At 48.3% G+C, this 26,899-nt stretch overlaps 2 protein-coding genes across 2 annotated transcripts in view; one reads left to right on the top strand and one right to left on the bottom strand.

Moving 5' to 3' along the window:
* Nucleotides 1-1,675: 1,675 nt before the first annotated feature.
* Nucleotides 1,676-9,513, bottom strand: EFCAB9 (EF-hand calcium binding domain 9). The gene is made up of 4 exons (XM_006138151.3): nt 9,378-9,513; nt 5,661-5,809; nt 3,916-4,092; nt 1,676-1,849 (listed from the first exon to the last, which is right to left on the bottom strand). Exons 1-4 carry the CDS (start codon nt 9,511-9,513, stop codon nt 1,691-1,693), a joined length of 621 nt encoding a protein of 206 aa, XP_006138213.1. The 3' UTR covers nt 1,676-1,690.
* A 13,580-nt stretch (nt 9,514-23,093) lies between these two features.
* Nucleotides 23,094-26,899, top strand: part of STK10 (serine/threonine kinase 10) — an 82,923-nt gene continuing 79,117 nt past the window's right edge. The window contains exon 1 of the mRNA XM_006138128.3: nt 23,094-23,780. Within this exon, the coding sequence (XP_006138190.2) occupies nt 23,625-23,780 (156 nt within the window). The 5' untranslated portion in view covers nt 23,094-23,624. The remainder of the gene's footprint in view (nt 23,781-26,899) is intronic.

Below are 26,899 nucleotides of genomic sequence, written 5' to 3' on the forward strand. Positions count from 1 at the left end.
TTCCTTGTCAATAGAGCTGATCAAGAAATTTTTGACTGTTTTTATTACAGGGAAGTACGCTGTTTCAGCACAAGGTTTTCATTTCAGTGAATCTATTCAGATGAAACATCCATCAGGAGATTTGGCAGGATAGAATTCTAGCCTGATGATTAGGGCACTTACTGGAATGTGGGAGACCCAAACGCAAGCCCCAGCTGCAAATCAGGCAAACCAGTGTGAAAACCATTTTTTCCTGCAAAGTGAAATTATTTTCTGGCTAGTTCAAGATACTACATCTGGAGTAAGTACTGCAGTCCATTCAGCATGACTACAGTTTAGAGCAGTGTATTCAAGAGGGGACTCTGGCTGAAAGTTTAGTTTTTGATAGTTCTTCCAGATCTTTGGGTCAAAAATGCTAAACACAAAGGTAACGTACTGAAAGGGGCCAGTACACAACAGCCACCCACCATTGTCAGATTAGAAAACATGGCCCAATCTCTCTGAGTAACACTGGGGCTTCAACAGCTTCTTTGTCTTGATTCCTGGAAATAAAGCCTTGGGAGTAAGAAAATCAAGGGATAGGGTCCTACCTATTTCCTGCCACAATTAAAGTAACAACAGCGGACCATAGTGGCAATTCTTCAGTTCAGAAGCTGGGCCTTTTTGTATTTGATTCAACTTTGTTACAGCCTGACACAGTACTGAAAGTAACTTACAGTTTCTTACGGGTACTGGCCTACTGCAACCTGGGATCCCTGCCGGCTCTTTAGATAGCTCCCTGCTGGCTTTTGCCACAGCTCAGCCAGAATCTATGCATGAGGATGCACCCACTTACTTTCACCTCTGGCCTGGCAGCCTGTAAACTTCAGTGCACAAGGGCTGCAGCCACAGTGAGCATGAAAGAAATTAAGTGGTGAGGTGGCCATCTTTGCTGATGCCCCAGATTTGCATGTAAGGTGAGATGGAAACTGGGTTTCGTAAATGATGCTATTGAGGGTGTAACCAGTCAATATTTGACAAGAAAAGCTGCCCATCCCTTCTATTCTCTCCACAGATGGATTCATTTTAATAAAATAAAAGCATTGCTTTTGACTGGCACCATTCCCCACAACAACAGTAATAGATGCAGAGAGTTGGGCCAAAACGTATTCTCTCCCCGTGCCTGCCCCCCACCACACACACACGCAAACACTATTTTTAATAGAAACATTTAATACCATCATAAAACAGCATGGTGGGGGGAGCTGACAAAATGAGTAAGTCTAATATCAAAGCCAGTTGGTTTGGGGTTAAATTTAATTTCATCTGCCTCTTCAAAGGTGATAAAATAGTTGTAGTGGAAGGAGTGCTCTGTCACAACCCAGCTGTAATGTAGCTAGAGGGTGGAGCACAGTTGCTAGTCTAAAATACTTGAGCAAAGTGCTACAGTAGGGAGGGGTGACACAAATAATGGCAACTGGCTTGGGGTGAAATGTGATGCTTAAGTCTGGAGTCCAAGTTTCATCAGCTGTTCCCCAGGGGATGACATCAGAGCCAATTAGTCACTTTCATACAGTATCCAAAACTGGGTCTGGGGACAAAATTATCTCACTACAATAGGCTGGGCCATTATTTGTATTGTATGTTTCTTAGAGCTCATGTTTTAAGCTAACCTTTGTGGCTGGGGCCTGGGAGAAAGATGGTTGAACTGGTTTGTAACTGACTCAAAGTGTTACAAATATAGTTGTTGCATACTGCTCTTGATGAGGTCTGGTCCTGATGGTTCTGGAATCTCTGCATTCAATCTCTTCTTCTTTTTCTCCCTCTCCTTTTTCTGCTGTCTTTCAATGCAGAAGATTGTAAACATCTTGAATTCCTTGTAGTTCAGTTGCTATTGTAGGGGAGAAAAATATATGAAATAGCAACCTTAACAAGACAGTGAGGGTTGGTGCCACCTAGATGTCACAGAGAAGCCTGACACGAGCTTTGGGATCTGAGGGAGAATGAGATACACACCCTGTTTCTTCCACTCAAACTTTGGAGACATTTAGAGCTGAACTTCATGGGTTAGGTCTCTGTGGCCATGTCTCCACAGGAGAGTTGTTTCAAAATAACAAGGTGAGTATCCACACAGCAAGCCCATTATTTCTAAATAATTTTGAAATAGCGGGCTTGTTACTTCAAAATAAAGCCTGCTTTTCATGAGGAATAACACCTGTTTTGAAACTCTTATTCTAGGAGTTATTTTGAAATAACTTACAATGTGAAATAATCACATAGTGTAGATACAGCCTCTGAAAGCAACACACTGCAACCTGCAAGGGAATCTCCCTAACAGGTGAATATCCTGATGCTTCTGGATTGGAAATCTCAGTATTTTTAGAATCAGGCACTACACATAAGCAAGCTCTTACAAAATGCCTGTTAACCAACCAGCCCAGTCATCTGCAAAGTGGAAATACAGGCAGAGTTTGCAACTGCTAGCGAAAAAGCTTCCATGGGAAATGATTCAGATCTGTTGTTTGCATTAGTTGGTATCTAGATGCTCCAAGCACTATTGGAGTCTTTAGGTCAAGGCACTGTCCAAACTCATATTAGGAGATTTGTAAACTCCCTTGGGACAGGGAATACCTAGGTTAAAATGCAACTGTTCAATAATTGGAGGGAGGGGACAGGGAAGACAACCGTGGGGGAAACAACGCCAGCAATCAGAACTGTACATTGCAGATGCAGTTTGCCACCTGAGGAGAGAAAGGAATGAATCACATGTGACAGGGTGGGGAACCTAAGGCCCAGAGGCCAGATGTTGCCCCCACCTTGCTTGGATCCAGCCCCAGAGGCTCAGGGATCCCCCTCAGCACTGGGGAGAGTGTGCTGGTGCTCCAGCCACCCAGCTGTCCTCTTGCAGGGCTGGAGCACGCAAAATCTACTAGCCTGGGCCCGCTAGGCTTTGGTGTGCTAGGGGAATGTGGGGAGTGTCTTTCTCTTTCTCAGTCGGAGAGTGCCTCGGTGAGAGTGTGTTTGGGTGCAGGGTTGGGGTGGGGTTTTTTTTTTTTTTTTATGAATGCATTGCTGCAAAGCACTTGGTAATGAGTGCTACACAAATATACAGAGAACAATATGAAACTGCACTTAAAGCTCTATTAATACAAAAGCAATTCCCATCCATCTAGTCATTAGGGGCTGGCAACTTATCAGACTTCACCTTAGGCATGGGTCTTGTGAAGGAGCCTGAAGTAGGCTGATGGAAAGGGGAGAAAACTGAGAGGTTTTTATGGGGCCAAACACAGGCAATGGAGGCATTGTTAGCGAGTGACGTAATCAATACAAAAGCAGATAGGCAGGAAGGGGGAAAGTGATGAGCCTTGAAAGTGATGTCAGGAATCCCGTATTCAATGCAGTGAAGAAGGGAGAGTTGGCACTGGAGGAAATCAGGCTTTGTGCATTCACTGACAGACGGTCCCCTGTGTTCCAAGGTGAAAATAACAAGGACACCCCCTGCCTACAGTCAAACCTCAGCAGGTTGAAAGCCCAGCATAGCCTGAGATCTCAGCATAAAGAATGGAATAAATCAATGGGGGAGGTCCCCCAGTTGCAGTTTTCTGAAGGGCAGGTTCCGCATAACTCCTTTTGCTGCTCTTAGCAGGGCTGCAAGCTGGCAACATAAAGCTTTTCGGAGTGGATCTGGAGCCCGCAGCTGTATTCAAGCTATGTGGCCTGTCAGCAGAACTCATTCGACCTGAGCTCAGTGCAGCACTGGGACAGTTCTTAATCTTTTTGCCTCTTCCCCTCCCATATATTGTTTTTCTTGTCCATTTTCATTCTGCGCTCCAGGTAAGAACAGTCCTTGGGCAATTACAATGGGACTCTGATTTCAGTTACAGCCTCTGCGTGTTCATAAACAAAAAGTGGCATTATTAAGGCTTTCTGTAGAGATTGTTATTCCTCTAACCTCACCTCATCTCCAGAAACATCAAAGTCCTTAAATATCTTCTCAAGCTCTTGCTTCTTGATGTTGAAGAGGAACCGAGTGGCTTGGAACTCCCTGGGGCCAACTGTGTGTCCTCCATCCATATCCAGCAATTCAAACACGGCCCCAGAGTGTTGATAAATGAACTGCTTTTCCAGGTGGTTCTGTTTCAGGAGAGAAATATTTACCAAAAATAATGAGCAGAGATGTCCTGCTTTAGAAAATACAGATCTCAAGTCTAGCTGGAAAAACCTGGGGTAACCTTCTTACTTCCAGCTTGCAACACACAGAGAAGACCTCAGTGCTTTCTTGCACCCACACCTGCCGAGCTCCATGCGAACAGATTTGCTTGCCCAAGGCTTCAGCCCCTACTACTGTTGTGAAATAATTCTGAGCCAGGTGGCCATGGGAATGGACTGAGCATGTTGAGTTTCTCACTTTGCTCCATGCAGCCAGTAAAGCCTCATGTGATTCTTGAAATGAATGTGTTTACTTAGCCCAGTTGTATCCCATGGATGATCTTTGCCCTCCAAGCAGCACTTAATTTGAGCCCAGGGTTGTCCAGCTCTCACAGTTTGCCAGTTCATAGTCCTGGCACCGACTTGGTTGAGTTCCCCCCTCCCCCCCCCACTTCTTTCATGACAGATTAAGTCCTGCCTCTTAGGCCTCCCCGGGATGACACTGCAAGCAGCCTGCCCTCCTCCCAACAAAGGAAAAACTTGGGCGACAGTCTGAACCCTGAAAAGTGGGGCTCTCTGGTTTGTGTTAACATTCATTTCTTCCACACAGCCTTTAATTCTCCCACCACGCTACTGTTTTCTTTCTGAACAGGTCTGACCTCCAGTAACCGTCAGTGAGAGAGCTGTCGTCTAACGACTGCAGAAGACTCACGTGCTCTATTGCACAACAGAATGTGGCATCGCAGGAAGAGACAAAGTCACATGCCCCTCCTCAGCCGCCTGGGGGAGCACATTCTGCCAAGAAACGCAGAGGTAAAAGGAGAAATTGTGGGGCTGACAGGTGGCCCAGGCCAGCAGCCCCTCTGGCACGACTGTACCACTCCCAGCCCTGTCACCCTGCTGTGTGTCCTGGAGGACAGGGCTCCGGGCGGGGCTGAGGGTGATGCAGCAGCTCTTCTGCCACAGCTGTTCCAGTACTGCCCCCAGCCTTGTTCTCCTGCGGGGCTGTGCAGACCCTGGGAGATGCAGCTGCATGGAAGGGTGGGGGTGGTACAATCGCACTGGAGGAATTGCCAGCATGGGACACCTGACAACTCCACATTCTGCTCCTTTTGCCACTGTGGTTCCAGACAGCCCAGCAGCTCAGAAGTCTGTATCCAGCACCATGGGAGGACAGATTTCCCCCCTCTCTTTCAGGTTATCTGGGATGGGGAGAATGAGGGGGGCCCTAGGCTGGGGATGGGGTGGGGCAGACTCACGTGTGGAGGTCACATGCCCATTTTAGCTGCCCCCCCCTTTTTGTCCCTATCCAGTTCTGGTCTCTGTACCTTGCTATTGCGAAGAAAGCAGCAGATGCCTCCAGCTCATCGTGTGAGCTGAGGGATTGTGGGGGGTTTTCAGCTGCCTCTGAGCATAAGACCATTTAGACAGTTTGTGGAAAGTGCCCTTCTATATCATTATAAGTGAATGTTAGACTCCCAGCCAGCTGATTCATTTTATAAAGGCTCTGAAGCCTTTGGCTGGCACATCAACAGGGATCCCAGGCTACCTGCCTCATGAGCCATCAGGATGCACACCAGCATGTAGAACTCATCAAAGCCAAGCTCCCCTGTGGCATTCCAGTCTAGCAAATCAAACACCAGCATGATCTGCTCCTTTGTCAGGTCAGTCACATAATGGAGAAAGTGATAAACCTGCAGGTCTGGAAAACAGTGGGTGGTTAGGCCAAACCTGCGCAAAACTGTTAGGAATAATTAATACGACTTATAATGCACCCACTGCGCCAAGGTATTCAGGTTACTGCACAGCTAATTAAAACACAGTGGCACTCAGGGAAATAGTCAATAATGATACACAGAGGGTGACATCAGTCAAGAGAGAGAAATTGTGTGTGTGTGCGCACGCGCGCATGTGATTGGGAGGTGTCCTACAACAGCCAATGTTAAAATGCTGGTTAAAAATATTTTATCATTTTTCCTGAAAGGAAAATGACTTTTATTAAATTTTAATAAGAAAAAGTCCACATTTGGTCCTTAAAAATGATTTTTTAAAACTTTGTTATTCCGCTGCCGAAAGCTGACATTTTCCTTTTTAGGTATTTGAAGAAAATGCCCCTGAAATGGGCTTAAGTTGTAATTTTTCACTTAGAGAAAATGAATTTCATATGCACTGAATAAAAGATCTTTTCCGATGATTTTATTTCTTTATAGGATGGGACAACAAGTGCCATACCTTTGAGAAAACTGTAACAAAGGTTCAGTCACATGGTCGCCTGAGATTTGCTGCTGGAATCCCTGCAAAGGAATCTCATCTACCCCAAGGAGGAACTAGGCCAGGGTTTTATTGAAAAGATGCAGCCACCTGTTTTGTTTGGAGCTATACTTTCCATTGTTTATATAGTCTTGGAAGGAGATGCTGAGAGCACTCAGTTCCCATTGACATCAGCCCATATACAAGGGCATTCTGCTCTTCCCAGGACTAGCTCCAGTGTGTCATTCCCTGCTGATGTTGAGCCAGAGAGAACTGCATGTGCATATTCTGAGGCCAGAATTCACACTTTATATGGCAACCAGCCTCACTAACCCTTTGGCTCTTTTCTGGGTTTTTTCCTTGTACTTTATCACTATCCTGGGGTGATGGTTCTAGCAGTGTGCTGGGAAAAGAGGCTCAACCCTGCAATCCTGTTAGGTCACTGCCGTTGCACAGACAATCGGGGAGCTCATAGCTCTGGTTTCTTTGGTGGTGTCAGATGGTTTTGCTCTCTCTTAAAAGATGTTTAGACTCCAGGCAGTGGTCATCAGATTGAAATGACAGCTAAGCCGAGGGCATGAAACCTACAGCCAAATGTTCCCCTTATTACACATAAAAGATTTCAGGATTCTGATTTGTATCCCTTAACCAGGCTCAAGTCATTACACTTGGCTATGAATTTGGATAAAAAATTCCAGAGCTTTTGGGTCCCAGTTTGGTCTCATTTTAAGTCTTCAGGCAGGCCAAAAATGAGACTTAAACTTCTTGCAGATATTGCTTGTGTACTATTTTTTTAACTATTGAATAATTATTTTAAACAATGTTTAGCTTGACAGTGATGTAGTTCAAGTGTAAGGTGCACCTGGAAAGCAGGGAAATAGCCAATTGAAATTCCTGCCAGAGGTCTGAATGGATTTGGACCAAAGCGTTTCAGAATGAATATGACTTTGCCACCCATAAACCCTCATCACCCTGTGTGTATGATGCCTCCTTTCATCTGCCCTGTTTATTTGGATTAGTGATACTCACACTGAGGCTCAGGAGCTGCAAGTGGCTCTTTAATGTTTTGCCAGCAACTTTTTGCAGCTCCTGATATTAAAACACTCTCTGGTTTACTTATTAACCAGGCTTAGTAATTTACCAGTCAGAATGCTTTACTATCTTGTTAACCAATTATAGTTGATAAAATAATATTACTTGGTCAGAATAACCAAGAAAAAATATATGTGGCTGTTTCGGGTAACCTTGATCACTGATTTGGCTCCTGAACCACTGAGGTCTGATAACACTGATTTATATTGTAAGCTCTTTGTATTTTTAATCCTGTCTTTGTGTGTGTTTGTACAGTGCCTGGTAGTGCCATAATTTGGGGCTTTTTAGTGCTACCAGAATGCTAATGATAAATAATCATTATGATTGATGCCACACAAGTTAATTTGAATGGTAGGACTGTTGCTTTAGGAGTAACCAGAAAGAGAGAGAAGTTAACATCTCAGGCAAGAGCTGAACACATTTCAGTTACAGCACCATGCTAGTCAGTTGGGTATTATTTCCACATCAGATGTGTTACTAGTCAGGCCATATAACCTTTCAGAATGGACAGGCAGTGCCATATTAGCCAACGCACAGTGATATATGCTACAAATGAAAGCCATCTATCCTGGGGATTTCAAAACTTGTCTTTACCCAAGCCAGCTAGTTAATTAGCATTACAGAATGCTGTATTTGTTTTAATATCGGAGGTACCGTATTTATAATGTCTCTGAAAAGTATTTTTAATCCTAAAGAATTTTTAAAGATTCGTAAGCAAATTCTAAACAGTTTTAAAATCCTAAACTTTATGGCATCATATTCTTATGATGTAATGAAGTGGGGGACTTGTGGGGGCAGAGGTAACTGGTCAAGGTGGAGAAGGGACACTCCACCCCAGGCCCTGTGTCTGCTCTGCCCTTTCCTGATCTCTTCCCTGCCCTTGCTCTGCCTCCTGCCCCTCCCCCTGCTCTGCTTCTTCCCTCTCCCCCAAGCCATGCAGCCCAGGGGATTAGCAGGGCTGGCAGCAGCCACAAGACCCTTCCTCCTCTAGTGTCTTCACCAGCCTTTGGCCAACCCCTTGCCCCTGCTGCCCATGGCATATGGGACATGGGTCCCCCTGCACATTCGCCTGTCTGGGGGGGGATTCAAGGGGTTGTATGCAGAGGGGGTGGCACACCATGTCCCTGGCTGTTACTGGTTTAAAAAGTTGAGCAGAGAGGGAATTTGTTGTTACAGAGACCAGCAGAGAACTTTGGATCCGGGCCAGTGGCTGGGAGAATGGAGACCCCTGCAACTGATGAGCTGGGGACCAGGAGACCAGCTCGGATGGCACAGCCAGCTCTGGCCAGTGGGAAGACAATGTGCTGTGAAGAAAGGACCCTAGTGACCTGACCAGCTGGTTCCAACCCAGGGGTGAGAGGAGAGGCAGAGAAGAGAGGGACCCAGATGATCCTATTTACCAGGACACAAGACAAAGGACCCGGGAGGAGCTCCTGGAGATGGATATGGGAGGCTCAGTTGGAGGAAGGAGGCTTCTTGACTGGGCAAAGGGAGCAGACAGAGCCCACCTGGATTTATGGGTGACTCAGATGTGCTGTCCTCAGGAAGACCAGGCCTACAGGCCCTGGGCGTTCCTAATGTGTGTTCATATGCTCAATAAAACCTCCAGTTTTGTGCTGGCTAAGAGTCACTCCATTCTAGAGAACAGGGCTGCATTATTCCTTCTGGGAGTGCAGGTCCGGGAGGGTCCAGAGTAAATGGACTTCCAGAGCAGGCCCATGGCAAGAGATAGGTGTGCTGGCTGCTCAGAGAGGTGCAATCCCACAAGGCAGAGGAGGCTTAACCCCAAAGAGTGAGTGGCCCCTGGGAAGGGGCTGTCTCAGTGAAGGGGACTTTACGGGCCAGTTTGGGCATGACCTGTGAGTGTGTGACAGATATAAAATTAGCCTTAGTGATAGCAAATTCCAGGGCCTGTAGAAAGTACTTACCATTCAGAGTATTCTTTTTATGAACATCGAGGAGTTGGAAATATTCTGCAAGCGCCCTAGCATTTCTCACTGATAATAAACAGTATATTTTATCTAAATACAGAAACTGCAACAAGCATCCAGGTTTCAGTCTCATCTTGGAAATGACATTCTATTTACCTATGAACATTCACAGTTAACTGAGGCGATGCCTACATCACAGCAAAACAATTCCATCTTGGAACCGGAACACACACATGTATCCGCCTGATTGAAATGTTTGGATTTTTGTTTATTTGCTTGGTTTTCTTTGAGGTTTTTTTGCCAAGCATCCTCCGATATGCATGTGATATTAGAGGCTGTGCCTTTCGAGGCCTGAACTTCCCAGGCAAACAGGCTAGGTAGGTTGCAGGTGAAGGTTTTGTTGCTATGCACAATCACCCAGTTGGAATAGGACAGTGAACAGAGCAGAGCTCTTGCAAGCACCTTAGTCATTGAGTGATCCACTGAATATTGTGGATCTCTAACACTGAGGAGGCAGAATACACATTAAAAATGAGCCTCAGGCATTACTTGAATCACAGTTAAAAATGCATTCTAGAACATTAGAATCAGACAAACTTACATTTGCAAGGAAATGTAGATTTAAAGCATCAAGTCAGCAAGATATTGGAGCATGTGTGAGTTCACTGAGTCTATTGTGACTTTAGTGGAACTACCCATATGCTAATATTTGAAATGTGCTTAAGCACCACACTGAATCAGGGCCAAAAGGCCTTGTCTACACTAGAAAGTTGTACTACTGTAACTAGACTGGGGCATTGAGAGAGTCACTGCCTCTAGGATAAGACCCAGTTACATCCAGATAACAGTGCTTTATACCTGTACATTTATGCCTGTACAGGAAAGGGGAGGAGTGCAGTATAACTGCACTTATGCAAGGGGTTGTACTGATAGAACTCTATCGGTAAATAAACACATCTTCACCAATCCTGGACTGGATTTGATGATCTCTTGAGGTCCTTCCAGTTCTAATATTCTATGAATTGCCAACATAGAGTGAGGTTTGCAGGCTTCAGGCAAGGGAGGGAGCTTAGGGATCTGAATATTTATCTTGTTTTATATTTAGATTGTAAAATCTTTAACTTGACTATTTGTTCTAAGTTTGTATACTGGGTCCTGGTCCAGGCTGAATTCTTGGGTACTACCACAATGTCATGGGGTAGCTAGCCCACCCCTCCTGGGGGACTGGGTGGGGCGCCTCACCCTGTAATCTAGCCCCAGCTATAGCTTCTCTTGGTCGGGCGTTATGGCCCAGTGGCCTAGTCTGTAGCACCCTGAATTCGTAAGACCCGGCAACCTAGTTTCTAGCAACCCCTATTAGCAGGGTGGTAAGGCCCAGCAGCCAAGTTCATAGCACCCCAGTTTTGGGGCAGTAAGGCCTAGTGGCCTTGTCTATAGCATCCCCATCTGCAGGTAGTAAGGCCCCGTGGCCAAGTCTCTGTTGTGCTAGGTTTGCTCCCCCTCTAGGGGGTCAAGGGAAGTGAGGAGATTAGGGGGGCCCAGGCCCTCCCTCTCCATCAGGCCCTAGTCCAAGGCCCTGTCAGTGGTAGGCATATCCCACCACTGGCTCGGCAGGGAATCCGCCCAAAACGCTCTGAGCTCACAGGGAGGCCTCCAGCTCCCCGCCCTGGGCTACTTCCTATCTTGGCCCACGACAGCATATTCTCCACCTGCAGTGGCTGCTGCAGCTGGGCCAGTAGGGGAGGCTGCTCCTGAGTCCCAGCAGGAGTTCCTTCCCCTCCAGTGGTCAGCCACAACTGAGCTGCTCCTCTGGCCTTTATACTGGGTCTGCAGTTGGAGCATGCCCAGCAGGCCTGGTTAACCCCTCCCAGGTCATTGCAAGGTCGGTACACCCCGTCACATGCAGCATGAATAATGAATGGGCAGGCACATGGCATATTGGGAAGAGATGTAGAATTCTGAAAACAATTGGCCTAATTCTCTTCTCCAGTATTGCCAAACTCAAACATTGTATCAGACCCCCCAAAATCACTAGAGTAGCTGAAAAGTAATAAGCTGTTAAAAACAAATCAATGTTGGGTCACTTTCATGTGCCTTCTGCTTTCACAGATATGCTTTGGTCACATTTGCAAGCTTTTTTTCCACAACCCTGTGGGCTAGAAACTTAGTTTTTCTTAAATAAAACTGAAATCCTCACATGAGCACTAGTTTCCAGCAACTGGATCGTTATATAAGGGCTCATCTAGACTACGCTAAAGTTTCGAAAGCGGATATGCAAATTCTGCAGGAATTAGCATATCTTCTTCAGATCTCACTTTCAAAAGCAGAGCTTCGAAAGTGAAAGTAATCAAGAAGTGGTTTTTTTCAGCAAAAATGAGGTTTATGCAGCTTTTTGAAAAAGAGAGGGTTACTGAAAAAAATGTGTCTTGATTACTTTCACTTTCGAAAGCAGAGCTTTCGCAAGTGAGATTGGAAGAAGATATGCAAATTCCGCCCCTTTCGACACTTTAGCGTAGTCTAGATGAGCCTTAAAACATCGACTATCATGAAGTTCCAGATAATCACAGCAGTTTACTACATCAGTGTAAATCCAGAATTACAGCAAGGAACTCAGTGTGAGAGAAGATTCAGCCTCAGTATTCTAGGATAGAACCCTTCCAACAAACAGGCAAAAACAGAGACACAACGGCTGCATCTAGACTGGCAAGTTTTTACGCAAAAGCAGCTGCTATCTACAGTGGCCACTTGAATTTCCGCAAGAACACTGACGTCCTACTGTCTGAAATCAGTGCTTCTTGCGGAAATACTATGCTGCTCCCGTTCGGGCAAAAGTCCTTTTGCGCAAAGCTTTTGCGCAAAAGGGCCAGTGTAGACAGCTCAGATTTGTTTTGCGCAAAAAAGCCCCGATTGTGAAAATGGCTATCGGGGCTTTTTTGTGCAAAAGCGCGTCTAGATTGGCACGGATGCTTTTCCACAAAAAGTGCTTTTGCGGAAAAGCGTCCGTGCCAATCTAGACGCTCTTTTCCGCAAATGCTTTCAATGGAAAACTTTTCCGTTAAAAGCATTTGCGGAAAATCATGCCAGTCTAGACGTAGCCAACATGGGAGAGGTAAGGTAATAAGTTTTGTTGGTGAGAGAACAAGACCTTCTCCCTCACCAACAGTAGTTGGGCCAATAAAAGATACTACCAGACTTCACCCATCTTGAATCTCTAATATCCTGGGACCAACATGGCTACATAAAGTAAAAAACTGATCCATCAAAACCAGTTGGTTTCAGACTAGACATAAGGCTGCCATAACAAATAATTCCTCTAGATGTCCCTATTTTATACCAATTTTAAATCTGCTGTAGCTAATGTAAAGTATGTGTAGACTATTAGGACTTTAAACAATTTGGGTTCCACCCTATCTGTCCATATTTACAGATGCTTGTGTCTTTAAAACAACAAACACCCAGAAGTTAAATATTTAGTGGCTATATTTAAGAGCTGAACTTGGAGAAAGAGGTGCTTTTCCTCTGTGAGGATAGTTTTAGATACTTTTTTTACACTCAAGATTAATAAAATCTTTATTTTACAAGTTCCAGCCTGTACTTTGACCCTGTATAAACACTTAAGCAGATAAGTAACCCCACCATGTTCAGTTGGTCTGGTTACCCATATGAAGTTCCTTACCTGAACAAGTGCTGGCAGAACTGGACACTTGATAGGTAGCCAAGAATTAGGATAGGCATCTGTAACTTATTTTACATTGTTTTTATACTACGTTTTTTAATGTTATGAAGTATCAAGCACATACACATTTTGGGAAAAGAGTAGGAGTGAGATTCTGAAGTTTAGAATAAACAACTAAAAACTTCTGGGTTCTAGCTCTCATCCTACCTTGGATTTGAGTGAGATAAGCCACTTGAATCACCCTATGCCTCAGTCTCTTCCATCTGTGAAATGCTTGCTTTAGAGAAGTATTTTCTTGCTTCCGAGGGGTATCATGAGGTTAAGGTAATTGTATGAAATATTTAGGTGAAAACTATATAAAAACAATTTACTATTACTGTTTTTTACAACTATTATTATTTTCTTCTAAAAAAGATGCAATGGTGGTACTCCTGCAAAGATTTTGCATGTGCTTAACTTTATGCATGCGAGTAAACCCACTGAAGTCAAGTAGGTCTTTGCAGGATCAGGGCCTATATGTAAACAAATGACACACACTTCACTAGTTGTAATATACAGGCAGTCCCCGGGTTACGTACAAGATAGGGACTGTAGGTTTGTTCTTAAGTTGAATTTGTATGTAAGTCGGAACTGGTACATATTGTAGGGGAAACTCTAGCCAAACATTTTTTTTAGTTTTGGATAGCATAGGGAAAGGTTAACTCCCCTCTAATGTTTGTTTTGCTGTCTGTTCCCCTGTTCAGAAGATTTCACATCTATTTCTGTCCCTGTGACAAACTCAGGACTAAAGGAGTAACTCATCAAATACCAAACAGCTCTGCACCATGCTTTGAGCTAATAGCTTTATTGCCACACACCACCCAGGGTTCTAGGAGGAGGGTCCTTTTTTTGCTAACACAATGAGGCCAGCACTTCGTTTGTTTTGGTGGAGTCTTTGTTTGCCCAGGGAGCCCAGCATGTATAGGGGGAGGAGGGGCGGAGAGGCTGCTTTTGTCTGCTGTTCGGCAGCCTGTTGCTCAGGGGAGGGGGCAGCCTGTTGCTGGCAGGGGGGAGGGGGGAGGCATGCAGGATGCGAGGCCGTGGGGGGGGGGCAGCGGGCGTGGGGAGGCACTTTTCCTCTGCCCGGCAGCTCTGCGGGATCCCTGTCCCTGTGGCCAGCTGCTGCAGGCAGAGGCCAGTTGGAGCCGGCCGAAGAGGAGGAGAAGATGGATTCTAGGACCCAGGTGAGCAAGCCCCGGGGACGCTGCTGCGCTCCCAGCCCGGCATGTATAGAGGGGAGGAGGGGCAGAGAGGCTGCTTTTGTCTGCTATTCGGCAGCCTGTTGCTCAGGGGAGGGGGCAGCCTGTTGCTGGCGGGGGGGGGGGGGGGGGGCAGCGGGCGTGGGGAGGCACTTTTCCTCTGCCCTGCAGCTCTGCGGGACCCCAGTCGGAGCCGGCCCGAGGAGGAGGAGGATCCTAGGACCCAGGTGAGCGAGCCCCGGGAATGCTGCTGCGCATGTGCGGGAGTTGCCTCACCCCGTTCGTATCTAGGGATCCGACGTAAGTCGGATCCACGTAAGTCGGGGACTGCCTGTAATACATCAAAGAGGGGTCATGTGCTTGGAAGCGGATTGCTCACCTGCTGTAAATTTTTATTATTGTGGTTTTCCTCCACACTCTGTCTTGAAAAGTTTGTTTTTGATATATATTTCTTCTCACCACAAGACACCTTTACCAACATAGGGAGCAGTACAGTGTCATCATTCATCCTGTCCATATCTTAGTCCTTCTTTAAGCCCAGCCTGGTCATATCCCACATACAATGTACTGATATCTAGTCAGGGATCAGCCTGTAGGTCTGTCTGACCTTGGTTGATTTGCATTATTTTCTTGGGCATCCTATTATCTGTTGGTTTTCTACAGTGTCCCACCACTGAAATCTTTTTGATTGCAGTCAATCCCGTAAAATGATGTCATATCCTATTCACCTAACTTAATTTGTCTTAAAATCATTCCACTTTACTCTTGCGATCTTCCAAAGGTCACTCTACTTCCCCCAGTCGTCTCATGTTTGACCAGTCCATAAAGTAATAATATTAGGATACTATTTAATCAATTTTCACTTAGGTGGCAAACAATGTTTTTGTGACTCCATAATTTCATCTATTTAGTGCAGCACTTCTTGCATAAGTGATTGTGGTGTTCCTCTGCACTCTTCCTTTTAACCATTGGCACTGACCAACCTTCCTAGATACACATAAGATTTTACTTTTCTATGACTCTGTTGCTTTTCAACACTTTATCTATTGCCCCATTTCCAAGTAGGGATAAGAACATGAGAATGGCCATACTGGGTCAGACCAAAGGTCCAGCTACCCAGTATCCTGTCTTCCAACAGTGGCCAATGACAGATGCCCCAGAGGGGCTGAACAGAACGGGTAACCATCAAGTGATCCCTCTCCTGTCATCCATTTCCAACCTCTGACAAACAGACTAGGGACACCATTTCTACCCATCCTGGCTAACAGCCACTGATGGATTTAACCTCCATGAATTTATCTAGTTCTTTTGTGAACCCTGTTAAAGTCCTGCTCTCCACAATATCCTCTGGCATGGAGTTCCACAGGTTGACTTTGGGCTGCATGAAGAAAAAATTCCTTTTTTTTTTGTTTTAAACCTGCTACCTAATACTTTCATTTGGTGACCCCTAGTTCTTATGTTATGGGAACAAGTAAATAACTTTTCCTTATTCACTTTTTCCACACCAGTCATAATTTTACAGACCTCTATCATATCCCCCCTTAGTCTTCTCTTTTCTAAGCTGAAAAGTCCCAGTCTTTTAAATCTCTCTTAATATGGGACCCATTCCAAATTCCTAATTTTTGTTTTCCTTTTCTGAACCTTTTCCGATGCCAATATATATTTTTTTGAGATGAGGCAACCTCATCTGTGTGCAGTACTCAAATATGGAAGTACCATGGATTTGTATAAGACATTCTCTGTCTTATTCTCTATTCCTTTTAAAATTATTCCTAACATTTTATTTGATTTTTGATTGTCGCTGCACTTTGAGTGGATGTTTTCAGAGAACTCTCCACAGTGATTCCAAGATCTCTCTCTTGAGTAGTTGTAGCTAAATTAGTCCCCATCATCTTGTATGTATAGTTGGGATTACTTTACATTTATAAACATTAAATGTCATTTGCCCTTTTGTTACCCAATCACTTAGTTTTGTGAGATCTTTTTGAAGCTCTTCACAGTCTGCTTTGGTCTTAGCTATCTTGAGCAGTTTAGTATCATCTGCAAATTTTGCCACCTCACTGTTTGTCCCTTTCTTCAGATCATTTATAAATAGATTGAACAGGATTTGTCCCAGTACAGGCCCTTCAGGGATACTATTAGTTACCTCTCTCCATTCTGAAAACATCATTTATTCCCAACTTTTTTTATTTCCTGTCTTTTAACCAGTTATCAATCCATGAGAAGACCTTCCCTCTTTTCCCATGTCAACTTACTTTACCTAAGAGCATCTGGTGAGGGACCTTGTCAAAGGCTTTCTGGAAATCTAAGTACATTATATCCACTGGATCCCCCTTGTCCACATGTTTTTGGGCCCTCTCAAAGAACTCTAGTAGATTAGTAAGACATGACTTCCATTTAAAGAAACCAAGTTGACTTTTCACCAACAAATTATGTTCATCTATATGTCTGACAATTTTGTTCTTTACTATAGTTTCAACTAATTTCCTCAATACTGACATTAGACTTACCAGTCTGTAATTGCCAGGATCACCTCAAGAGCCCTTTTTAAATATTGGTGAAACATGAGCTATTTTCCAGTCATTAGGTACAGAAACTTATTTAAAGGATAGGTTACAAAGCACATTTACATAATCTCACATTTGAGTTTTTTCAGATGTTAGATAGAAGGTAATAGAATAGTCAACTAACCACATGAATTCTTAGCCGTTAGTTGACTATTCTATAGTCGGTGGGGGTGGGGCCAGAGGCCAGTGCACTCCAGCACCACTACCAGGGAGCCCACTGTCACCTATATATGCTGCCTATATGAGAGTCATCAGTGTAGGGTGCCAGGCAGGAGCTAGTCCACAAGGGAAGCCAGTTTAAAAACCAGTTCCCCTTGCAGACCAGCTGCCCGCTGCCCTGGGGTATGTCTACACTACAGCGCAAATTCGAACTAACTTAGTTCGAATTAACTAATTCGAACTAAGCTAATTTGAACTAGCGCGTCCACACTGATTGGTCGCAGGGGGGCATTTAAGGGCGGCTGAAACCGGTTCTAGCAGGGCATCAGGTCAGTAGTTGCTTTGTGTGGCTGCTGTCTGAGGTTATCTGAGGCTCATGCTTAAAGGGACCCCCCCAGACAGCCGGTTCTCAGCTTTTCCTGCTTGCTTGCCAACCTCGCCGAGGGACAGCAAAGCGTTGATCTCTGCGCCCGTGTGTGTCGATGCTTCCCTTCGGGGACGCCGCTGCAGATGGCAACATGGAGCCAGAGCTCACCCTGCACCTTCTGGTGCACTTTCTGGACTTGCTGCTGCAAGCCTGCCAGCAATGGCTCGAGGCTGCCTGGCACCTCCTGGTGCACGTCAGCCCCCTGCCTCTCCGCCTGGCCGCCCTGGGGGCCGTGGAGGAGCTGCAGCGGTGCCCCGACACCGGCGTGCCCCGCCGCATCTGGCGTCTGGACACCAGCAGCAACTGGTGGGACCGCATCGTCCTGGAGCGCTGGGAAGACCGACAGTGGACCCAGAACTTCAGGATGAGGAGGGACACCTTCCTGGAGCTCTGCGAGTGGCTCGCCCCTGCTCTGTGCAGAAGGGACACTCGCATGAGGCCCGCGATCCCCCTCCAGAAGCGGGTGGCCATCGCCCTCTGGAAGCTCTCCACGCCAGACAGCTACCGATCTATCGGGAACCAGTTCGGCGTGGGGAGATCCACCGTCGGAGTGGTGCTCATGCAGGTATGGCACTCGTTGGCCACTGTGCCGGGAGGGGAGGGGTGCTGCAAGGAGGGTATGGGCCGCCCCAGGGACAAAGGGGGGGAGGCGAAAGCGCCCCGCACCGGAGGGGTCAGTCTGTCCCGGCCGTACTACACGCCGCCAGGGGGGATGCTTCCGGGAGTGGGGCGTGGGGCACTGCCAGGGCACGAATGCTCCCAGCCACCCGGGCGCCCCACTGATTGGCGCTTTGCTGTGTCTCTCTCCACAGGTGGTCAAGGCCATCGACCGGGTGCTGCTCCGCAGGGTGGTCCGCCTCGCTGACCCAGACGCCGTCATCCGGGGATTCGGTGCCCTCGGCTTCCCCAACTGCAGGGGGGCAATCGACGGGACGCACATCCCCATCCGTGCCCCAGAACACCAGGCGTCCCGGTACGTCAACTGCAAGGGGTACTTCTCCATGATCCTGCAGGCCGTGTGTGACCACCGGGGCCAGTTCACGGACATTAATGTGGGCTGGTCCGGCAAAGCACACGACGCCCGGGTGTACCGCAACTCCTCCGTGTGCCAGCGGCTGCAGGACGGGACCTTCTTCCCCGACCGCCACATCAGGGTTGGGGACGTGGACATGCCCGTGTGCCTGGTGGGGGATGCCGCCTACCCACTGCAGCCTTGGCTCATGAAGCCCTACACGGGGCACCTCAATCCCTCCCGCCAGGCCTTCAATGCCAGGCTGACCAGGGCCCGCATCGTGGTGGAGGGGGCCTTCGGGCGACTGAAAGCCCGCTTTCAATGCCTCCTCACCCGTCTGGACCTGGCCGAGCACAACATCCCTCCCGTGGTGGCAGCATGTTGTGTGGTCCACAATTTATGTGAGAGAAAGGGGGAGGCTTTCCTGCTAGCCTGGATGGCTGAGGCTGACCGCATGGCTGGCCACTACGGTCAGCCCCACACCGGCGCCATCCGGGAAGCCCAGCGGGGGGCCGTCCAGATCCGGGAAGCCCTGCGGGAGAGCTTCCTGGTGGAGGAGGAGGACTGACCTCTCCCTGCATGCCCCACTGGGGCCTTCTTCCACCCTACCCCCTTCCGCTTTCCCCTCCCTACCTACTGTCAAATAAAGACACCTGTTTTTCAAACAAAAACGTCTTTTTATTTAACATAACTGGGGTGGGGGGAGGGAGGAAAGAGGGTGGGAGAGGGGAGGGGGAAACCTGGGACGAGGGAGCTGGAAGGGGAAGGAAGGGAAAGGAAAGCTCAGGGGTGGGGATCCGGCTGCCTCTCCTGTCTCGCAACACTGCGGGTCCGGGGGCGTCGGTGCGGAATGGTTGTGGAGGGTGGGGCAGGAGAGACGGGGGGTGTGGAGGAAGCAGGAGCGGAAGCAGGAGGGGAAGCAGGGGGAGAAGGAGGGGGAGCAGGGGGATCAGAAGGGGGAGCAGGAGGAATTGGGAAGCAGTCGAGCAGGCTCTGGAGGTGGCCTCGCAGGGCACGGCCCTGCTCCTCCAGTGCCTCCAAGCTCCTCCGGCGCAGCCTCAGGTCCTCCTGGACCCAGTGCTCCTGGATACGGAGATGTTGCTCCAGGAACCGGAGGTGCTGCCTCTGGTACTCCTCCTGGTTCCTGGCTCTCCTGCTGGCCCGGGCGTGGACGGCTGCTGCAGGCGGGGTGGTGCGCCCTGCAGGCCCAGGTGCTGCGGCTGTGGTGAAACAAGAACAGCGGTCAATTAACCCAGGGGCCCAGGTGTGTGAAACCCAGCTCCCCTCTGCAAGGCCAGGGCCCCTGCAGGATCCCCAGCTGCTGCTCCGTGGTGGGCAAGGCCCAGGCGCACAGTCCCTGGGCTCCCTCTCGCCCCAGTCCCCCATACACATAAGGGGAGCACGATGGTACTGACAGGTGGACGCCTCCCCTCGGATGACACAGGCGAGCGGCTCTGTGGGGTGCCTTGGGGGTCCCGGGTCCTGGGCAGGCTGCCAGCAGGCTCCTGGCTCTCGGAGTCCTCCTCCTCCTCCGTCTCTGGGAGCGGTCCCTCTGCCCCGGGGTCTATCATGTCCCGGGGGGCAGGGACGGCATGAGCCCCCAGGAGGCGGTCCAGAGCCTGGAAGTGGGGGCAGGCCTCTGGGTCGGCCCCTGGCAGGCAGGCCTGGGAGTAGGACTGCCGCAGGTCCTTGATTTTCCAGCGCACCTGCTCCCAGCTGTGCTGGTGGCCCCTGGCGGCCAGGCTGGCAGCCATGCGGCTGTAGACTGCCACGTTCTTGTGGCTAGTGCGGAGATCGTGGACATTGGAGGCTTCCCCCCAAACCTCGATGAGGTCCACGATCTCCGCACTAGACCACGCGGGCGCCCGCCTCTTGCGGCCCCGGGCAGGGTCCTGGGAGCCGCCAGGCTGGTCCCGGGAAGAGGGGGAGGGCTGGGGGGCATCGGGTAGCTGGCTCATGGGGTGTCAGCTCCTGGGTGTGCTTGCACGGGTGCTGGCAGCCTTGCAACTGGCACAAACTGTGTAGCCAGCCCGTGGCCCTTTAAGGGCTCCGGGGCCGGGAGGGGGGCCGTAGAGTTTCCCTGGTGTTGGCCAGAGTGGCCACCAGGACAAGCTGGGGAGGGCTAGCCTCCCACTAGTTCGAATTAAGGGTCTACACAGCCCTTAATTCGAACTAGTAAATTCGAACTAGGCTTAATCCTCATGGAATGAGGATTACCTAGTTCGAACTAAGCGCTCCATTAGTTCGAATTAAATTCGAGCTAACAGAGCGCTAGTGTAGCGCCTATGAAAGTTAGTTCGAACTAACGGATGTTAGTTCGAACTAACTTTGTAGTGTAGACATACCCCTGCACTGCTGCCTCTGATATAGAGGTAGAAGCGAGGGGTGGCAGCAGCCTCTGTCTGTAGGGGCTCTGAGCTCCCCAGCCGGACCCCCTGTGGACAGGGGCTACTACTGGGGACCAGCTTCTCTCTGTGGCAGGCCCAAGCTCGCCACGTTGTCAAAATGCTTCTCCCATTCTTGTAGTACCTTCTCAGCATTTGTTGTCACCAAAAACATTTCTTATTACTTGCGTCATTGGCCTGATTGTGTTACCATACAACTTACCCTTTTAGTATATCATTTTCATAGCTTGTGTCCTTCATGCCTCTTTTAGTTGTTGAACTCCATCTCTTAACATTTTTTGCTGGTCCACTTGTGATTTCTTCACAACTTGATAAGACTTTTACTTCTTCCACTTTCCCAGAAGTCTTGACTTATTCATGAATTTCCTGTAATGTTCTTTCATTGCTTGTCCAGATTTTCCTTTTTTGCTCAATAACTTCCTCTGCTGTACTTTATATTGCTTTCTTGAAAATTTCCCATCCAGTCTGGAGTGCAATTTCTGCATTATTGCAAATCAATGGCTTGAAATGACCTCCAAGTCTCACCTTGCATGAGATCGACCTTACAGATCGACTCCTTATTTAATCAAGATCAAATTGGGCTCCATTTGCGCCCCTCTTTTTCTTGGAATTTAATTTAATATTAATCTTTCCCATTAGCAGTTCAAGATAACTGTCACACTTGGTATTTCTCCAGTCTGTTATCCAGCATGGACCTGCTCTGCCTTTTACTGATAATAATGTGGTGAATCTATTTTTATATGACCATCTAGTTAATTCTAAGTAAATTTGTGTATATCTTCATGAGGAAACCAAGTACCACCAATAATCAGATTAGCTATTTTACAACAAGTTCTAAATCTTTCTCCATTGTCATGTCATCTCAATGCCAATGGTCCGACACTATTCATTTGCCAGCCATCTGCACTGAATTTGCATTCATATTCCCATTATCAAAATCATTATGTTTTAAAGTGTTACCCAATCACGGATAAAATCTTTCTCTTCCTATTCTGCTACTTCTGTTGGTGCATAACAGTTCAGTTATGCTTAATGTACAGCAACCTTGGTATGACAATCTACTCAGACACTAGTTTCCCTCTCGCTGTTCCTTGAAGTAACTGTTCTCTTGTCCACTGCTATAGCACCTCCATCTCTGCTCTTCACTTGTACGCTAGAATGTATGCAATAAAGGAAAGTTTAATTTCCAGTTGTGACCTCTCCTGTGTACCTAGCCAATCTGTCTCTTATATGGCAGTAAAGGAAACTTGCATCTCCTAAATCCTCTGCTGTTACCTCAGTCTGGCCTGGAGTGAATGGAATTCTAACATTCCCACTTGCAATACATGTAATATGTTTAGCCATTATCTGAAATCAAAGTCTATTTCCATTTGATACATGGATTTTGACACATGCCTATCATTTTGCTTTGCTATACTGTTTCTATAAGAAGTAAGCTTTGGCTGTAATGGCTTGTTAGGCCACTATACTCTACTCACCCCTTGTCCCCAAAAAACCTTCTGGCCTGCTAGGAACAGCTATCAGTGACTGATTTCACACTATTCCAGGTGGATTTGAAAGCACAGTTTTCCTTCTCCTGACCTAGATGGACTTTCCTGAAGAGGAGTCCTGTCTGCCCCTGTCTTAAATCAGTTTCCCTTCTCCTACAGTTGGTTCACCAAGCCTCATTCCAGTTTTCTGCAAGACAGGCAGCACTCATCTGTCCATTCTAAAATGTGCCTTACACCAGGGGTTTTGGGTTGGGGGCCACTGACACATCAAAAAATCAGTCGGGAGTGACACACAAGTGAGAAGCAAAGTAGACGCTCCTGCCCAAGAAGGAGAAAGACACTCCCCACGTTCCCCTTGCACACCAGAGCCTACGGGGAGGGGAGACTAGTAGATTTTGTGAGCTCCAGCCCTCCAGAAGGTGTCTGGAGCACCAGCACGGCTCCCCAGTGCTGAGCCGTGGGGCCTGAGGTTCCCCACCCCGCCTTACACCACTGTATCTCAGCAGTCACTCCCTCCCTCCCCAGCTCAACAGTTCATGGCCTGCTTCTGCCTCTGCAACTACCATGGAAAAGCAAATCTTCAAAACGTCACTTCAAAGGCCAAGAGGCGAAGACAGAGAGAAAACAACAATTCCCAGGGCTCCCTGCGAAGGGGGCGGGGCCAGTAGCCTATAAAGTATCTGGGGGCGGGGGCAGTAGAACACTCCGTATCCAATGAGCGGGCGTCTAGGAGTCTCCGGCAGGTGGAGCGGTCTTGGCTCCATGTGCTCCTGGTGAGGCTGCGCCGCCCTCCCGCTGTGCATTGGTCCCGGGGAAACTCCGCAGCGCACGGTGCAGGCAGCAGCTCCAACTGCTCCGAGGACCGCGGGCAGTCGCCGGCCGCCGCCGCTTCCCCTTTGGGAGCGCTGTGCCCGCAGCTCCACGCCCCTCTCCTAGCGGCGCCTGCCTGCTGCCCCGCCCCGTTTCCCCCAAGCAGCGCACCAAAGCTTCTTTGCCGGGCGCTGGGATCCCGGCTGCCCGCGGGCCCGGCGCCTTCCTAGGCGGGGCGGCAGCTCGTCCAGCTGGTGCGGGGATCCTGGATCTGGGGGCTGCGCTGTTAAGTGCCTCCGTCCTGGGACGCCTCGACCGCTCCCTTTCTGCGCCCCTCGCTCATCCCCGCGGCGACCCCCGCTTTACCGCCAGCATGTCCCCGGGGGGCAGGCACTGAGCGCCTCACGTTCTCCCCGGGGCCGTTCTTCCCGTTGTACGGTCAGGGGAGCCGGACCGCACCATGGCTTTCGCCAACTTCCGCCGCATCCTGCGCCTCTCCACCTTCGAGAAGAGGCGCTCCAAGGAGTTCGAGCACGTCCGCCGGGACCTGGACCCCAACGAGGTGTGGGAGATCGTCGGGGAGCTGGGGGACGGCGCCTTCGGCAAAGTGTACAAGGTGGGTCCGGGCGCCCTCGGGCTGAGGAGGTGCCTAGCCCGGGGTGGCCGGGGGTAGGCTGAGACTCCAGGCGGACACGTGGATGGGTTCTGGCCACGGTGCGCCTGTGGCATGGCAGCGTGGCTGGTGGGTGGAGGGGCGGGAAGTCACAGTCTGAGCCGTGCAGCGCAGCTCGGGGCAGGGGGAGAGGGGGTATAGCGTGGCCAAGGGGCTCCATTTCCTCGCCTTGCTCCATAGCATCTGAGCCTACAGCTGTGCCCCTCGCGCAGGGCTGAGGCTACGGCCCTGAGGCGAAGGGGCATCCTTGGTTGGATTCCCCAGGCTCCTTTGACAGGCCTCTCGCAGCCCCTTGCCGCTGAGTGCGGGCGCCTGAGGACTGCACCGTGCGTGGCAGAGATGCACGCGGGGTGGATCCCCAGGGGGTTGTGCTGGGCATGGTCTGGTTGGCGGGTCCCCACACAGATGCTGGGTGCCTGGTATGTCCGTTGTGCCAATTTGTGTGTTAGCAGAACTTCCACTTCCTCGTGTCCTGCCCAAACTCTCTCCTAGCCTAGCACGTGTCATCTGGGCTAAAGGTGTGTCCTAGTAGATGCAGCCGGTGACTGCCCAGGGGTAAAATACCCGCAGAAGCTGTCCCGGAGTTCAGCAGCTCACAGCTAATCAACTTCTGAACTTTCCTTGTAGCAGCATTGCAGGCTGAAAGAGCTGTGTCTGTTCCTTATTGTCCAGGGCTTGTTCACAGTTTGTCTCCTGGCTTGCTAAACACATGTCGAACATTATAGGAAAAATTCTCTTAGCACCCTGAGTACTCCCTGTAGTAGATCCTCTTATCTACTGTGACTAGGCATTAAGGTGACACTGTACTTTTCATTAGGGGTGGGAGAAAAGACAGATCCCTATTGGGTAGGCAGAAGGAGAGGTGAAATGCTGTTTTCTGAGTGATACTTTAATAGCTCTGCTGTGTGTTCCTGGCCCAGCCGCTACATAATATGAATGAAGGGGTCTGACTTAGATGTCCACACTAAGAAGGCTGCGTGCAAATTTTGTATGGTTTCAGCTTTAACAATATTGATATTACTGTGGACCTTGGTTACTGTTAGGCTAAGGGACCACATTTCCAAGGGCCAGATGCAATAAAGTACAATAGAGTATGTCAAACAGCAGGCTTTTGCAATATGAAGAGTAAACCAAAACCTGCAGAATAGCTGCGAGGCGGCCACTTAAGACAGAGACTTTTCACCAGATGGTGAAGTGGATTGTTCCAGCCACATTATAAGAAAAAATGAATCTGGGGCATTATTGAATCTATTTGTAGGCATCAGTTCACATTGCAACATTGCCAAAGAATTTGATGGTTAATTAAATGCTGCTGAAGAATGGGTTAAAACCTGCAAGTATGAAAAGCAGGTGGGCTACAAGTTAGAATGGAGGTGCTTTGCCAGAGCCCTTGGGAATGTTACTTGTCTGTATTGTGTTGCTAGTAAATTGTCATTTTTCTGAAGCACTAGTATAAACAACGCGAAGTCCTGTGGCACCCTATAGACTAACAGATTTATTGGAGCATAAGCTTTCATGGGCAAAGACCCACTTCGTCACATGCATGCATGTGATGAAGTGTGTCTTTGCCCACGAAAGATTATGCTCCAATAAATCTGTTAGTCTATAAGGTGCCACAGGACTTCGCATTGTTTATGCAGATTCAGACTAACACGGTTACCCCTCTGATACTTAAGCACTAGTAATTATTGAATAGTGCTTAACATTTGCTGTTTAACAGTTACTCTGCTCAGCAGTCTTCATCTTGCTGTTATCACCTGAGGATAGAGAAAGAGTAGAATGTTTGGTTTTTCTTTGGTTCATCTTGCTTCATGTATTGGAAAACATTTGTCCATATTCACTATTTTTTCCTCTGTATGATCAGTTGCCCCAATTTGTGTGACTTTCAGACAAAGACAAGGGGAAAAAATTTCTTCTGATTAGGAAAAATATGATTGTGGGGAGAACAACAAGCTGGAATAAGGTCTCTGAAGCAGATATTATTGCTTTAAATCTTGTTGACTTCAAATATATAATCAAATAGACACACACACACACAGGCATTGCATGGGTCCATTGGGGAGTGCAGGAGTTGGGGGATAAGGCAGAGCTCTGAGCTGGCAATGGGAAGGTGCAGAAGTCAGGGTTGGGGGATTAGGAGAGTCTCAGGCGGGGGAGGGAGGGGGGGGGTCTCACGATAGCGAGTGGGGAGATGCCAGAATCAGGGCAGGAAGGTGTATGAGGGCTCCCAAGGGCCACAAGTGGCCATACTGCCCCAGCCTGCAGCTTCTCCCCCTGGGGTCAGTCAGGGTGGTACTCCCTGGCAGACGGTTTCTCCCTAGGGCTGCCACTCTTGCTGCCCCCCTCCCATGGTCATTCTGGAGTATAACTGTCCCTCCTGTCAGAGCCCTCCCTTTCCATTTAATGGGAAAACAATCTGATTCCAGGACGTCCCATTGTCCTGGCACAACCAAACCCTGACCTCACTTTGTATGAGAAGAGGAAGCTATGTACCAAATTTGGTGGTCCCAGCTCCTACGTTTAGGAGGAGTTCTTGAACAAACTGGCTTATGGAGAGTCTCTAAAGGTATGTCTACACTAGCCCCCTACTTCAAGCTAGGGTGGCTAATACAGAAATACATAATAGAGAACGTGAGAGACGCTGTTCCTTTTTAAAGTAATACAACAGGTTTAAAAAGTTTTAAACCAATCTATTACTCTTGAATACCATTATAATACTTAAATATGCAATCAAATTATAAAATCAGTATGGTCAAACAGGCTGTCTGTGGCTGAAGTCATTACTTGCCTAATTGTGAATTCAAGCCTCACCCCACATAACTGCCTCCTTTCACTTGCTTTGTCCCCATGTGCCTGGAGAGGCATGTAGTGGTATAAGCTGCGATACTGTAGCGTGCACATTACAGTTAAACCACCTATCCCTAGAGGATTTAGCCAAGTGTATTTGCTTCCGGGCTTTAAATATGTACTTCAGTATGGCTCATCTTTAAACAAGGGCTCCTGAATTCCAGCAGTCGTCTTAAAGAACTCGCTTTTTCAGTCTCCACAGTCACTCTTTTCCA

The sequence above is a fragment of the Pelodiscus sinensis genome, chromosome 17 (assembly GCF_049634645.1).
Source record: "Pelodiscus sinensis isolate JC-2024 chromosome 17, ASM4963464v1, whole genome shotgun sequence".
Lineage (NCBI taxonomy): Eukaryota > Metazoa > Chordata > Testudines > Trionychidae > Pelodiscus > Pelodiscus sinensis.

Coding starts and splice junctions, on each gene's coding strand:
- EFCAB9 (XM_006138151.3), bottom strand. CDS start 9,513: ATGAGACTGAAACCTGGATGCTTGTTGCAGTTTCTGTATTTAGATAAA. Junction 4,093..5,660: donor GCATCCTGATGGCTCATGAG/GCAGGTAGCCTG, acceptor CTCCTGAAACAG/AACCACCTGGAAAAGCAGTT. Junction 1,850..3,915: donor TTGATGTTTCTGGAGATGAG/GTGAGGTTAGAG, acceptor CCCCTACAATAG/CAACTGAACTACAAGGAATT.